Source organism: Geospiza fortis, unplaced genomic scaffold (genome assembly GCF_000277835.1).
Source record: "Geospiza fortis unplaced genomic scaffold, GeoFor_1.0 scaffold130, whole genome shotgun sequence".
In the NCBI taxonomy this organism is placed as follows: domain Eukaryota; kingdom Metazoa; phylum Chordata; class Aves; order Passeriformes; family Thraupidae; genus Geospiza; species Geospiza fortis.
Genome location: NW_005054300.1, coordinates 14,162,385 through 14,177,746, shown reverse-complemented (window position 1 = coordinate 14,177,746; position 15,362 = coordinate 14,162,385). Strand labels below are relative to the sequence as shown.

The 15,362-nt window shown below is 35.4% G+C and overlaps 1 protein-coding gene across 1 annotated transcript in view; it reads right to left on the bottom strand.

Moving 5' to 3' along the window:
• The window catches only part of LRMDA (leucine rich melanocyte differentiation associated), a 636,729-nt gene that overhangs the window by 234,968 nt on the left and 386,399 nt on the right, over positions 1-15,362 (bottom strand). Inside the window, exon 8 of the mRNA XM_031061803.1 lies at positions 11,778-11,904. Coding sequence (XP_030917663.1) covers positions 11,778-11,904 — 127 coding nt within the window. The remainder of the gene's footprint in view (positions 1-11,777; positions 11,905-15,362) is intronic.

The following is a 15,362-nucleotide window of genomic DNA, read 5'->3' as shown; positions in this document are numbered from 1 at the left end:
GCACTTCACATAAACAGCAAGTCTTCAGAAGTTCTCTCCAGAGAAACTGGTAAACATATGGGGCAGAAAAAGACCCAAAAAGCTATGTTGCTGTTGCCTTTAAATCAAAAAGTTGTTATGAAAAATAACATACCTAGTTTCATGTTCAAAAATAAATCAGGAAAATAAAATTAATTCTATTTTTTTTCTTTCCTTACTTTGCAACTGCCAATGGCCTTGCAGCAATGCTTCCCAGAAAGTTAGGTGTGTTCTTTTCTGAGAAACCATGCACCATACTGGCCTAGCACATGAGCTCAATTTAAAGACATTTTTCTACTAACAATATGAATTATTTCCTCACCCTGTACAAGTTCTCTACCATCAGAGATAAACAATAAAACCCAAAGTATTCCTTTCAGGTTATTAACTGCATAGCTGCTGCTGAAAATCTTGCCAATGCAGCACTTGTTTATATTTAGAGAATGATTGTTTGTTTGTTTTGAAACTAGAACAACATATGCAGACATTTCAATGTTGGAATGACCATTTGAAATGGCACAGATCTACATTTGTTTCTACTGCTCATACCACAGACTACTCCTTCAGAGCCTCCTCAACAGACATAAAAGTGGATTCAGAGGTTTTCTCCATGTGAAAGAAAAATTTGGTGCCACACACAGTGCTTTTGCCCAGCCTTTAGAGCATTCCATCTTTCAAAATTGCACACAACATCTTAGACTTGTTATTTAGAAGAAATAGCCCTGTAGAGTCTTACTCAGACCATAAAGATATGAAAAATTATCACACAAGAGGAAGGGAAAAAGCTGGGAAGTATTGTACAAAAGCAAGATAGTTAAAAATTTGAGCAGTCCTGGGGCATTGGATTACTATTGTGACCTGTTAGACTTTTCTTGAACAATATGCAATATGAAAGAAAGTACAAAACTCCTGCCAAAATGCATGCAAAGTGAGGAAGTTCTCCAAGAACAGCTCTAAGACCTTGCAGCAAATACATTTTATGCTTTATGTTCAACAACCCAAAGGACTAGACCTGTAGCTAGCTGCAAAACATGCAGGTGACACCCTATTGCAAACTCAGAAATTATATTTTTTTCTACTGAATTATGTACAGTTTCTTCCAGTTCATGCTTGATGGGCTTGATGAAAACAGGTAGAATAGGAACATTCACTGCCTTTCCTACTCCATTCTTCTTCCCAGACAGATTTCTCTTGTGTTAGTGCCTTCACCTTTCAGTTTAAAGCCAACATTTATGTCATTTATTATCTGTATGCAATTTATAATAATAACAGGCTGACTGCTTACTCATATCTAAACATTTTACATAAATTTCCAATCATTGGTGATTAGGTAGTAGATGCATAACATAATGACACGTGCTTACTGAAAACAAAACAACACAAGAGAGCAAAAGAATTATTATCACATAGATGCAAAACTTTATAGTTAGAGTCAGAAGCCAGAGTCAAGTGGCAAAATAATACACAGAGTAATACAGCAGAATGTAACAATAAAAAACTGCAATTTGCACACATATGCCAGAGTGGGCCCACCTTCCTGCTTACAAGAATTGTGAGTTAAACTTTGTCAAATTTACATAATTTCACTGGAGCAGGATCCTGACTCCACAGCATGACTGGAGATAGCTACGTATTATTTCAATAAAATGGGTTTTTTCCTTATTCATATGCTTTCTGTATGCATTCACACAAATAGTCCTTTTGAGAAAACCCTCCAGAAAATAATTAACTTTAATAGCTACTCTACAGCTAAAGCTGCACAACTGGGTGGCAAATATAACTGAGCTCTCTACAGCAAAACTGGAGCCTTCAAAAGAATTGTAAGAAAAAAGATTACAGGTTCAGCACTGCTTCTGGGGTAAAATGTATATTTGTGATAAATGTATCAAATCCCCTAAAAACTACACCCATTGAAACTTCATATTTAGGCTGATTTGCTTTCCAAATAATATAGACAGCACAGTTGTGTACAATCTTTAAACAAGTACAACCACAGAGAAATGCTGAGAGATTTAAGAGAAATAAAGGCATGATCAGCTAGCTTGTAATCTTCTTTTCTCTTATTCTCCTCCCTATAGCTGCATTAAATTGCCTGTTGAGAACAATAACATATTTGTGCTTTTATAGGTAGAATGATTTGTATTATGTAAAGATTTGGCTAACAGAGTAAAGATGCATTCAAACTGGATTACATGCTGTTAATAATTTTCTGGATGCTCTAGGGGACCCATAATTCTGGAGGAATAGAGATTAGCATTTGAATATATACTTTGCAATACATCTCAAAGCAGACTTTTTAAATTTAGTTTTTGCCATTTTTCTAGAGCTACACTAACCAAAAATCAAATCACTGAAAGCATTTTAAAGGAAAAAGTATACCATAATCAAGACTTTATGCCCCACCTCCCTACACACTTCAGAGTACACAGAAAATCTGTCTTTGCACAACTGTCACACCATTTCAATACCCTTCTTTAGAAAGTCAGAGTACCTAGAAAACATGAACAGGCTTGCAGTACTGTTTTATGCATGTTGAATAAATAGAGGAGCTCAGCAAGCAAACCCGAATTTGCTGCTCTGAGTAAAAGCTCAGGCTACCTAGAAAGCTGATTTTGCTGTGGGCTAGCTTCTGTTTCAGAAATAATGTCAAAATACATTATTTTAACAATATTAGTGGAACACCTCAAATTGCACAAAAATACCCCTTAAAATAGTATAGCATTCTTTTGTTATTATTAACTTCAGCAGAGACAGCACTCCCATTTTGCTGTTTTCATGAAACACTGAACTCTTTTGGCCACCATTTGCTGAACATTTAAATCCTTTGTAAATTGTGTATTTTTTTCATGTCTATATTTTCATGATTTTTGAAGCACTTAGTACTTCAGAACAGTCTTAAAGTATATGACTCTCTAATAAACATCACATTCTCTGACAAACTCAACTGGGATGCATGCTTTAGTGTTTCTTTTTAATAAATTACTTTTCTTAGGATTATAGGGTTCGCCTAGGAAGTCCAGATTCACTGGACAAAATATTCTTTTCAGGACCTTTGCTCCTCAGTTATAATTAGTTGTCTGGTCCCAGTTGCTTACAGTGTAAACAAAGACTGATAAACCCACATTGGCTGCACGTATTTATTACATTACAACTCAGCTGCCAAATGTCTAACTGTTCTAATAAAAAACTATTTTCTAAGGTTTATGTTTTATTGCATGTGTGACTCCCTTATTGGTTAGCATTTTGGAGTTGTGGAAAAGGTTATGAATTTAGAAACTAACTGCATTCATATCATATTTAAAACTTAATGCTATTTTATTAAAGACATATGGGCCTCCAAAGTACACATATTAAATGTCATGTAAGAAAAGTAGCAGTTTAAATCATGGTCAAATTCATTTTTGACGTGACTCCTGAGGCTTCCCAAGATCTGAACTATTTCTTTGTAAATCTGGCAGTTTAACCACACTCATAAATCACTTTCAAAGCATATTATTTCTTAATTTTACTGCATTAGAGAGCATTTGGCCTACACAGTGAACTGTTTGTAACTGTTACATGAGCAAAGTTGTATGTTTAGTCTTATAATGTGTGAAGAAAAAAAAGTCTTAATTTCTCAGTCCTGAATTTACCCCTTATTTTAACCCAAATTATGCATTTCCTAGTGAAATTTATCAGAATAAGATATATAGCATAGGTTGCTGTACTGACATAAGAAAAACCCTATATACATTTTACCCCAGAAGCAGTGCTGAACCTGTAATCTTTTTTTTACACTTCTTTTGAAGACTTTTTTTCTTTTTTTGAAGCTCCTGCTTCAAGCTCATAAGTCAGCATCACAAAGGCAACAGTAGTTTAATCATTAAGCAAATATCCAACATGTTCTTTTACAAGAAAGAAGGCCTAAGGTTTTCAAACCCCACCAAGGCTGAAAGAGAAATGAATCATCTTTGGGACGATGCACTTTTACTACATTCCTTGATGTAAAGACATTTAATACATTACAACTGAAGCATACCTTATATATATTTGAAAATTAAATGCATATCACTTAAGGCCAGATTCCCTGTCTGCTAAAGTCTCAAGAAAACCCACCTCTAAAACAGACCATTCACAGGACAGGATTCAAAGGGATGTCATTTTTGAAGTGTGATTGATATTTTCCTTATTTATTTTTAGACAAGTTTCTAATAACAGAGTTAATTACTATTTTTATGTTTTCCTATGAACATTTTTCTAGGATGAATAAGATAAATTAGGGCAACAGTCTACAGCAAAAGTTTTATAATCTCTCTAACTCCTTCAAAGAGAACACCAGTCCTCAGTCACAAATATTTTTTAGTTTTTTACCCCCACAATGAACACCTGATTTTCCCCTGAAACACAGATCCATGATCTAAGTCATCAAATCTTAAAGATTTTTTGCCAAGTCCATTGTCTGCAAGATGGACAAAATTAAAAAATCTTATCATCAGCTTCAGTTAAAATTCAGGAACTGGAACCAGAATCTGTACCTTCAAAATGATTTTAAGGGAGCAGATGAAACTGTGCTGCATCCTTTGCCTTTGACAAAGGGAGCAGTTTTAGAAACTCATAAGCAAAAAAGTTCAGGATTTCTTACAAAATAGCCCTTTGGCCTATACATTTCTGGTAAGGGTGGAGACAAGGGAAGAAACATTAGCCCTTCTCTGAAAACAAATTATTAATATTTTTTCCTGAAATAACTCATAAACCAGCCTTAAATTGGTCATGTTCTCAGTCATTAATGAAGAGAGAATGACTGATATGCTTGAGCTTTTAGGAGATGACCTCATCACAACCCTATCTGACTCTTGGACCACACTCTGGCTGATGTTAGTGAAGGGAAGGATTATTTTTTGTAATGCTCTGGTGTTCTTGACCTGCCAATATTTCAAGCACACAATCTCTCTTTTAGCACAACAGGAAAGGCAGGATTCAGCTGCTTAAATCCAACTTTCTAAAGCTGTTTTAGCCTCTCTACAGTTTCCATGCCTGTTCTCCCATGGTGGCTTCAAAAATACTTATATCTCCTATGTAAGATACTTATCTGTCATCCCTACAGGGGTCTGCTGTCACTTTAGAGTATCAAAAATGGCACTAGACTACTATTTTTGGGCATTTGCATTGTTTCCAAAGTGATTAGAAATATTAGTGCATTCATTTTACCTTTCCTTTAGTTCCTGACCTGACTCCATCTAACTGCAGCAACACTAAAATAACCAAACCCTAGCATTCATTCATTTGATGATAAAATGTTACATGATGTATTTGCATCACATTTTATGTGATGAAGTCATGGTTCTTTAGTTGTTCCTTGCTGCAAGATGCACTCCTGAGAAGATCACAGTAACAAATCATCTTTGTCTTCCCTGGCAGTGGCCCTTGCGACCACGTTTATCTCTAACAGCTGGGGAACTTTTCATGGGTCAGTGAATCAGCAAAGCCCGGCCTTATCTTAACCCAGCACACAAACACTGCCAAGCCTGCTGTGAAAACTGTGGGACACCCAACCACAGCCAAAACAAGCAATAAATATAAAATCAGCCATGACAGTTCTTTCCAACTTGTAAACAAACATGTGCAAAGTTCCAGGTAGATCCTATGATAGCGATAGTTTGCCACTGATTTTTTCCTCCAGAAACATTGCAGTGACAGACAGTTTCCAGACAGAAGAATTATAATTGGACCTTTGTTTCATGGCTAAAAATTGACATAAATTCTAACCATGATACTTAAGACTACTACTATTTCAATGGGAATAACTCACCAAAATGACTGAGCACATGAGGCATACTGTGTCTTAAGGTCCAAGAAAAAAAAAATCACCCATAGGTACATAAGAATAGACAAAAGCTGACCAAGAGTTTTACGAATGCCATATTAAATGCATTTTTCCTTTCTAACAAAATTCAACATACAAACAACTCCTGTGCTTAGCAGTGGTGTCATCTGATTATGAGATCCATTGTATTAGAAAAGAGGAATTACAAGAAGATCTGCTCCAGCAGTGCTTCTATTTTCAAAAGAAAAACAGAAAAAAATCCTTTGAAAATAAAACCCTAGCCCTATTGATCCACTAAGAATCTAAGACAATCGTGATCCTACTGTCAGATATCATGGTGTTACATTCTGCTGAATGGCATTTTATTGAATAGATTGAATAGATAACACAAAAGCCAGCATCTAATTATTGAAGCTTCCATATATCTGAACCCACAAATGAAAATTCAAAAAAAAAACCACCCCCCCCAAAAAAAAACAAAAAAAACCAAAAAAACAAAAACCAAAACAAACCCAAAACAAACCCAGAGGTAATAAACAAGTTGTCACAATAATTTCTTCAATTCCATGGAGGCATTAATTACATACAGTGCCTTTTGCCATTCACCAGAGAATTTTCAAGGGTTTTACAAATTTTAAGTCTTACAAAGGGATCATTTGCTCACTATTACTGAAAGATACACACATTTCAGGTGCAAAGTAGCAGCTGGTTAACTGGCACACTGCAACATTACAGAAGAGGTTAGGGCAGAAGGTGGAGAAGAATGCCTTAGTACATGGAGATTGTAGAGAAATCCATAGAGGCAGAATGCAATCACCTGAACTGGACTGAGGCCAGAGCTCCAGCAATAACACCCCTTCTTATCTGAAAAATGCATTGGGAGCATTAATGGCTAAAATTACATGGGCTTCATGACAATCATATACTTCTTTTTAACAGAAGAATTTTAGGAAAGAGGCATCACATTTTTCCTCTTGTATTTTTAATATAGTGAAATGTAGTCCACATAATCCCTGCCCAAAGAACATATGAGGATGTTTTATAAGAAATATCAATGAAAGAACCAACGCTGAAGAAGAGTCTTTCTCCCTATCCTAATACACATATGACCCACACGTGTCTATTCTTCTCTCTTGACAGCTGGAATTACAGTGGGTTATGAACCAAACATGTTATGGACTTCTGCTTAAAATGGCTAAACTTTCCAAGAGTAAAATGGTTGAATGCATGACTGCTACAATGTCCTTAACGTAAATAATATTTACTGCATCACAGTCTAGATTGGACTCTTGAGTTCATGTCCTTGTCTTGGTATGTGAAATGATGACATCTGACAATAAAGGACCCTGTTATGTGGAAGCTCTCTCAAAGAGGTATCTTATGAGCTAGCAGTTCATGACACAATGATTCTTTACACTTTAGAAGCTCTTTACTGTTTACACGTTCTTCAAATGCTCTAAATACATACATCAAGATCTCTACACAATGGCAATGGTAAAAAGAGAAAGATTGTGAGCAATGCAGCTGTTCTCCAAAGTTTTATCTGTCTCCTTTTATTTACCTTTTAAAACCAGCCTCGTTTTCCTATCTGGGGGAGGGGTGTAAAAAGGTCCATGAGATATATTGCCAAAAATGTATTGCCTATATTCATGGAAGCAGGTAGAACATATCTATTCAAGAAAAGTATGACTCTTGTTAAATAGTTTGGGACAAAAATTACTAAAATCATTCCTTATGCCTCATCTGACTTTAATAGAAGCATATATCAGCACTGCTCACTTAGATAAAGAGCTTTTCCTGTGAGCTTAAACACAAGAATACTGCCAATGATCTGAAAGCAACACTGCAGATTTTATCTCACCTTATTTCTTTAATGGTACTGCCTAAATATTTACTCTTCCTATCATAATAAAATAAGCTCTTTCTACCCTTCAACTAACACTGTGAACATGAATCACAGACATTTATTACATGGAATGCAGATATTTGACTTGCCTTTCTGCTTCAGTGTCTCCATCTTAGTTCCTTAGAGAACAAATGCTATGTCAGGTTTCATAATTATAACTTGAGATGAGAACAATGCATCTGAGAGTGAAAAAATATTGAAAAATTCAAACCACCCACACCATGCCTTTTTTTGTTGTACAGAGTTCCCTTACAGCCAGTGGACAAGATGCTTTTGGTAAAGCTGCAAGGAAACAGAATAACTCCATTTAATACTATGTTTGTTACTTGGAAGTATAACTAAGGATACCCACCAATGATTTGGCCCTATAAACTACAAAACTGTTACTGGTGAACAAATACCATCTGCTTTTTTTCACCATCAAAACTAAAACAGATGAAAATGGTAACCTTAAAAATGCAGTAAGGGAAAGGGGTTGTGAAATATTAGGAAACATATGTATTTGCTAAAAGCAAGCAGACTGACCCCGTATTAAATAATTAAGTTTATATTTAAAGAGACTTATGACAGTGTGTATCTATTCATAGCAACACACTTAAATGGATATATCCACATTTTATCATCTAGATTAAATGATCATGAATACAGACCTTTAAAATATGAACTTATGTACATTAATACACCGTAATTTCATTTTATTTATATCATATGCAGTGTAAAAATGTGTAGTCTTAACATATTTTCTCAAATCACATTTGCTTTGCATCCCTAAGTTTGAAAAATGAAACAGTTGGAAGCACAATTCATATACCTATAAACCAAAGAGGGGTACAGTTTTAAATAATTATGTCAAGAGATGACAACTCTACTCTTTGTAGAAGCACAGATGAATAATTACAAAGCCGGGACACAATTAAGCAATTTTGACTGTCGTATTCTTGAGCTGTCTTTCTGATGTGAAATGCTGTCATGCCCAGAAACACACTTCACACTGGACAGGCATCTTCCACTTTGAGCTACACTTATGCCAGTGAAATGAGGTCATGGTCTGGTCATTAAACAAGGCTTCCTCATCTGGCTCAATGCTTCTTATCCACACAGACTTCCCCAGTCTTTATTAAAAGCAGGCATGATACAATGTTCAATATTTTGACAAAAGAAAACATAAACATAACAGAATAATGAAGTTTAGCTCACCTACATAGTGAGAAGGAATACTGTATTGTAACATTAAACTGTTTTCTAATAAATGATTGTATCTTTCCATAAGACAGTCATATCACAAACAGATGCATTTCCAACAAAAGATGAAATGAAGCAAAGCACAAGAAAGTGTAGTGTTCTGTTAAATAAAACAGGGAATAATGAAAGTAAAAAAAAATTATACAAAATAAAATATTTATGACTTAGTGATGACTGGTGACTGCTAGATACTTTCGCATTTGAGTCAACACAAGCTAGTCAGATGGAAATTTCTTGCTTTTATTCTCATTTTGTGTATTTTTTCTTGGTGTGGTATTTTGCTCTCCCAAGTATTTCATGGCAAGACTAAAATGAAAACAACTCCCCACATCACAGCCCCATCAGTCTGCCTTTTATGCTGAATAAGCCACACCATCTCCTGCTTATCATAATGGGGAGAAAAAAGCCACATAATTTAAGTTTTTTTGTTGGTTTATTGTTTTTAGGGTTTTTTTCCTGGAAAAAGCAGATCTGAAAGGCCCACTGTTGTTACTAAACCTGGCAGAAGATTTTCATGTGGCATCCACCAACATAAATACTAATCACTGCATCTCCTTTCCTGGTAAGCATAGGCTGATACAGTGACTGCTGCCTTAGGTGAAAGGAAAAAAAAACATTATTGGGAAGTCATTATCATCAAGGTCTTATATATCACTATGTCAACTTATTAAGTTTTTCTGATGACCAATACTGGATATGCTGCAATCTTCCTCTGAGTTTGGATCAAGGTGTAATCTCTAACTAGTTTCAGAAAGCTTAAACTATACTACCAGTACCTGCCTGTTAAATCTGGCTAAAGCTGGTCAAAAATATTGACAGCTATGTGGGAGTGGAACTGATGAACAGAGAACACGAGATCCAGGAAACAGGAAGGCTAGAGAATAAAAAGCCATTATGTATGCAATGTATAACACATGACAGAACTCAAAAGTACAGTTATTGTGCACATCATCTGTGTGATTTATGGAGGAATGTTGCTTGCTGTGGTCTTCAAGCAGAGCTGTCAATAGCTGTACACATACTTAGCAGCATTTCAAAGCATATATGCAGAGAAAATTCTATGAGTCTTCTCAGACATACAAAGAGTTTGCATGCATGTGTACTGTAAGCATGAATATCCTGGGAAATAAGCACAAATTCTAAGCAATTTGGAGCGCTTTACAATACCTGCATCAAATTTAATATTTATTTTAAATTAGCCACTTCTGTGATATGTATATAATACTGTATGATGAGGGTAATTTCATAGCACCTTAAGAAGCATTAATTCATGCCATAAAAATAATTTACAATGATTTTACCATCAGTAATTTGTACTGTACCATTTATAAAGAAGAATAAAACTCTTTAGTATGACAATAACAACAGTAAATTGGAGCCTTCTGCAAATTTTCTGAAATAAATGTATGGTTTATCATAAGACTTAGTGGGTAAATAATTCAAAACTATACAAAAGGTTCATTTGTAGATATAAAAGTTAAAGATGTTATCCCTAAATTTGTTAAGTAATTTACCCTTAGCTATTGACTTAAAAAGAGGTTTAATCCAGAAAAGTAACTTCAAGTTTGAGAGACACTTTTTTTCTCTTGCACTATTAAGTTGGATGCAATTCGCGGAGTAGAGTCTTAAATGAAAAATCTAACTGTTAGGTAAATTTTTAAAAAACTTCACCAGATCCAAAATCTGATTAGATAAGAAGGATTGTAAAAGATGACATACATATGCTACACCTAACACAATTCAGCTGTTGCATTTGGCCAGATTCAAAGGTAGTTTTCTGTGAATAGGATCTCTACCACAGCTTAAAAATAACTTATTCCATTCACTACATATATGAAGCTGAAATGACTAAAGGCAGTGGTAAACAATATATCAAAGCAATGTTTGTATCAGGACTGTAAACATTTTAGTAGTTATAAATTAATCAGTCTGAATTAATTTGTAATACACTGCAATTGTACTCATGATAATGCATTTATCCAGCAACAATGTTATGCTACCAAACAGTGCATTTCCATAACCACTACATTATTATTCAGCATTATTGGAAATCTGCAATAAATTATTGATGGTATATTTTATAGAAAAAGCAGCAAATAGAAAGCAAGTAGACTAAAAACTTGAGCAGAGTTTCAGGAAAGATCTGCAGTACTAAAGCACTCTGAGCACACCACAGATTGCTGTTATCAAGTACTGATCAACAATGGAAAAAGAAGGCAAAGTGGAGAATTCAGATTCTCATTCTGATTGCTTCAGGAGGATGCCCAGAGTTGATGGGCATGAAGCTGTATGAAATGCTCAGATTACTGAAACTGTCTCACTGATGCTGTCAATGTTTATTAGCAGGACACCACATTAAGTAACATCATACAACATTAGAATCAACCAGTTCACAAAATCCAGTAAACACCATAGGTGTGAGCTCTGCAACAGAAGTTTAACATACAAGGCAGGGGACAACTTATCAGAAAAAATTGCATTCTTTCACAAAAGTGTATCACATAGTTACATTTCCTTGGACAGTGTAAAAATATTCTTTTAAGCTCAGTGACACATATTAGTTACTTTGAGGTTGAAACCAGAAATTTGATAACATAGCCTCAGCCCATTAGACAGGTACCTGTAAATTTCTATATTAAAACACAGAAAAATTACTAAGGCTTTTGTCCCCCATCTGACCACATTTATCATTTGAAAGGTTTCACCTCCTTTTTTACCTTAGCAAAAGATGCAGCCAGGCTCTTGGAGTTATTTAAAAATAGTGTTAATGAATCATATTATTGTTCCCACTTTCATTTATTCTCCTACCTTTGCATCCTTGGGCTTAACCACTTTCATGAAGGCACCTCTTATCAAGGCTTCCTCTCTCTCCCTCCTGGTTACTTTCCGAGTATCGAGAAATTTCAGGTTTGTCAATTTGTGCAGGACAAAATATCTGACAGATACCAAAATACACACAGTTAAAATCCAGTAATGCACAAAGACATACTCACAGACTCAACGACTAAAAATGACAGCCAAAAATAACAACAGCCTTTGTCTCCTCTCTGTATTCACCTTTTTCATGCAACGTAGCTTATGTGCAAAGTTATAATACTTACTTTATTCTCTCAAATGGAGCCAAAACTATTTAATAGTGGTGGATCAAACACAATAATCCCCATGGGCGTGTATGTTCTCTCTGTATGTTAGTGAGGTATAAAGCATACCAAGGAACAGAATAACTTGGAAATTGTTTTGCATTGCCTGTTTGGGAAAAGGAATTTTGAGTGATACCAGAGATTCCAACCCACACTGTGGGAGAAAATCAATCTGAGATATGGGAAATTGCCAGCCAACTTCTCTGCAAGAACTCTTTCCATTTGCAAACACTTCTTTGGATTTTTTATTTTATTTTCCTAAAAACACAATGATCAGCATTTGGAAGGAGAATTCCAATTTGGTCCCACCAGAGAGACAAGGCGGCCTTACAGAATAGAGATTCCAGCTCAGGATTAAGTGCAGAAGCACACATGGAAAGACTATTTAGGGAAATATATTTTAAGAATTCTGAGTTCTTATTAGAATTCATCAGTATTATGTCCTATTTATCATTTCTACTAGAAGGATAGCAGCTTTCCAACCTCAGAAAAAGACTACTGGCTTCTCACTTGTGGAGGGAGATAACATGGCAGAGCAAAACCAAAGCAAGGCACAACCACGGCAAATCCAAATATCTAATCACCTCAAGTACAAATCATTTGCATTTAGTCAACCAAATGTGAAGCAGACGCTGCAAAGTGAGGGCAATACCAGACTTTTCCTGGCAGGGGGTAGAAAGGTGACGATAATGTTCCCCAGCCTAGCTGCTCTGCATAAACCCCAAGTCAGTCAGAGAGCTCCATCTCATACCGATCCCCTCTGGCCCTGGGAGGAAGAAATTAAAGAAACAGAAAACTCTGCGTAACATTTAAAAAAAAAAAAAAACAACCAAAAAACCAACACAAAAAAACCCAATGTTTTAAAAGCTAAAAGTTTATCTTATGATACTGTTGTCAAAACCAGATAAATATGTGAAAATTACAGTAATGCTCCCCCTTCTAAAACCAAGCAAAATTTAATGGTGCAAATAAAGCTTTCCATCAAGTACACCATTCCTCTGAAGCAACACCTTCATAAATTGTTAACAACTTATCTGACAATACTCAGTTCTGAAATGCTCAGACAATTTAAATGTGAATCCTCAATCTATGGCTCTCAATTATACCAGTAGAAGAAAAAGAGTCACTTCACAAAACAGAACATCTCCTAAGACCATTTTTTTAAACAACAGCTACAGACCTGTGAGACAGACACATTCTCAGACTCATTCCAGCTTTCCTGGCTGCCCTTCCAGTCCTCCCTGGCATTTTGCTGGCCCTTATCTTTCACTGGAGGAGAAGCTATCCATCTTGCATTACTGGCAGAAAAGCTCTGATGACAACAGATTCTTTCAAATGAAGACATGTACAGAAGGAAACAATATGTCAAGAGTGAAGAAGAGTGAAGCTAAAAATGAGTAAAGACACCCACTAAGTGTAGGGTGAGAAAAGATGAATATTCAGGTGAAGAAAACATCGGTATTAGAAAATCAGCAAATGTTTAATGATGGAATGAAATATGCCATTGAAAAGCAGGCTGCAACAAAAATGACAACAGAATAAGACAGCACTGTCATCTATGCTGACTTTGGATCACAGCCCTAATGTCAGTCTCTCAATCATTTCAAAAGAGCTTAAAATTATAATAGCATTCCTTGATACAAATGTATTTTTGTATTTTTAAGCCATCCTGACTGCATTTCAAAAAACAGAATTAGCACTAGTACTTGTCAATTCCAGAAACAAAACCAAAAAACCCTACCCACACAAATTAAACGGCAAACTACTCCACAAGTCACAGTTTGGGGTTGGCTCTTTTTTTCAAACTTGCACTCCCTTAAGCAGAGCAAATACTAAAAAGTAGGTACCATAAATATTATCCCACTGGTAGAAGGAGGGTATAGGTGCAATTAATTTTTTTAAAAGGCAATTAAAAATTCAATCTCATTTATTAATATACTTTTTACAAAATGTGAGACAAAAGGTAATTATGCTATTTGAAAATAATGTAATACATTCATATTAAATGGTTGAGGAAAAATAGCAAGCTTCCTGGATTTATTTTAGCTAGAAATATGAAGATGCAGGTTCAATCTAAATGTAACACAAGTTTGCCATAAAAAATACAGGAAAGGATTACCGAAGCCTGGGAATGAACACTCTACAATATCAATTCAACCCTTGTAAATTTAATCCAGGGTTATTTGTTGCACAAAATCTCTTTACTGTGATGTATGACTTAGTTACTAAGGTTATCACAGCAGTATCCTAAAGTTGCATAGTACATAAAACATTTCGGTTAACAATGCAGGGAGGTTAACTCCCACAGATAACCTACTATCAGAGGGTTAGAGCAGATGACATGCCTCTGTCAGCTCTCAGGAGCTATTGATGGTTCAATCAGTTTGTTTTGAAGGTAAAGTACAACAAAAGGGCATTAAACTTATTCAAACTGTCAACAGGGACTATGGAATGTTGCTTGCAGGTAAGTAATTTTGGGTGTTTTAAGACTATTATCAAACACCAATGGCTGCAGAAAAAGACAGCTACTAATAACGCAGAACACAGCCATCATAAAATACTTTATGGCAGGCACTGGGACCCATAAATTGCATGACACATTGCACCTGTTTCAGACTTGTAAAATCACTAGTTAAAGGCATACTGGTTAATGAAGAAAGATCCATCTACTAAATTCTACATTTAGTTTACAAAGGTTTATTTAGATTAGAAGTTGGGGGGCAGGGTCTTCCTATTCCCCTTCCCCCTTTCTTTTTCTTAAAAATTTTAAAACTTAGCCCTGCTCCATGTGTTCTGAAATGGCTGTTACTGGGTTTTCACACCTTTGTTGTGGGGTGAAAAAAGGTTATTATCTTCAGTGATGAGGATAAAGGTGAGATTCAAAGAGAGAAAAGTAAAAATTAGACACACCAGGAAGGTGCTTACAGATTCACCTATCGTTGCCTGTAAACTGATCATCTAATTCCTAATGGTTTAACGAAATTATTTAAGTAAAGTTGCACCTTCTTTTGTTCAGAATCATCTGCCCCATCTTGCCTCTTGGCATGGCTGCCATCAGTCTCATGAAAATAAGCTCATAACAGGTGTTCATCATACCAACAAGACCATTCAGATATGGAAAACCACTACAGAATATAAAATTTAATGTTATTTACATCTTAGTTTAGTAAAAATTAGAATAAAGAATAATTCATTTGCCAATTTTGTATGGGCTGCATGCAATAAACATCATTTAAAGACTTTTCATACAGAC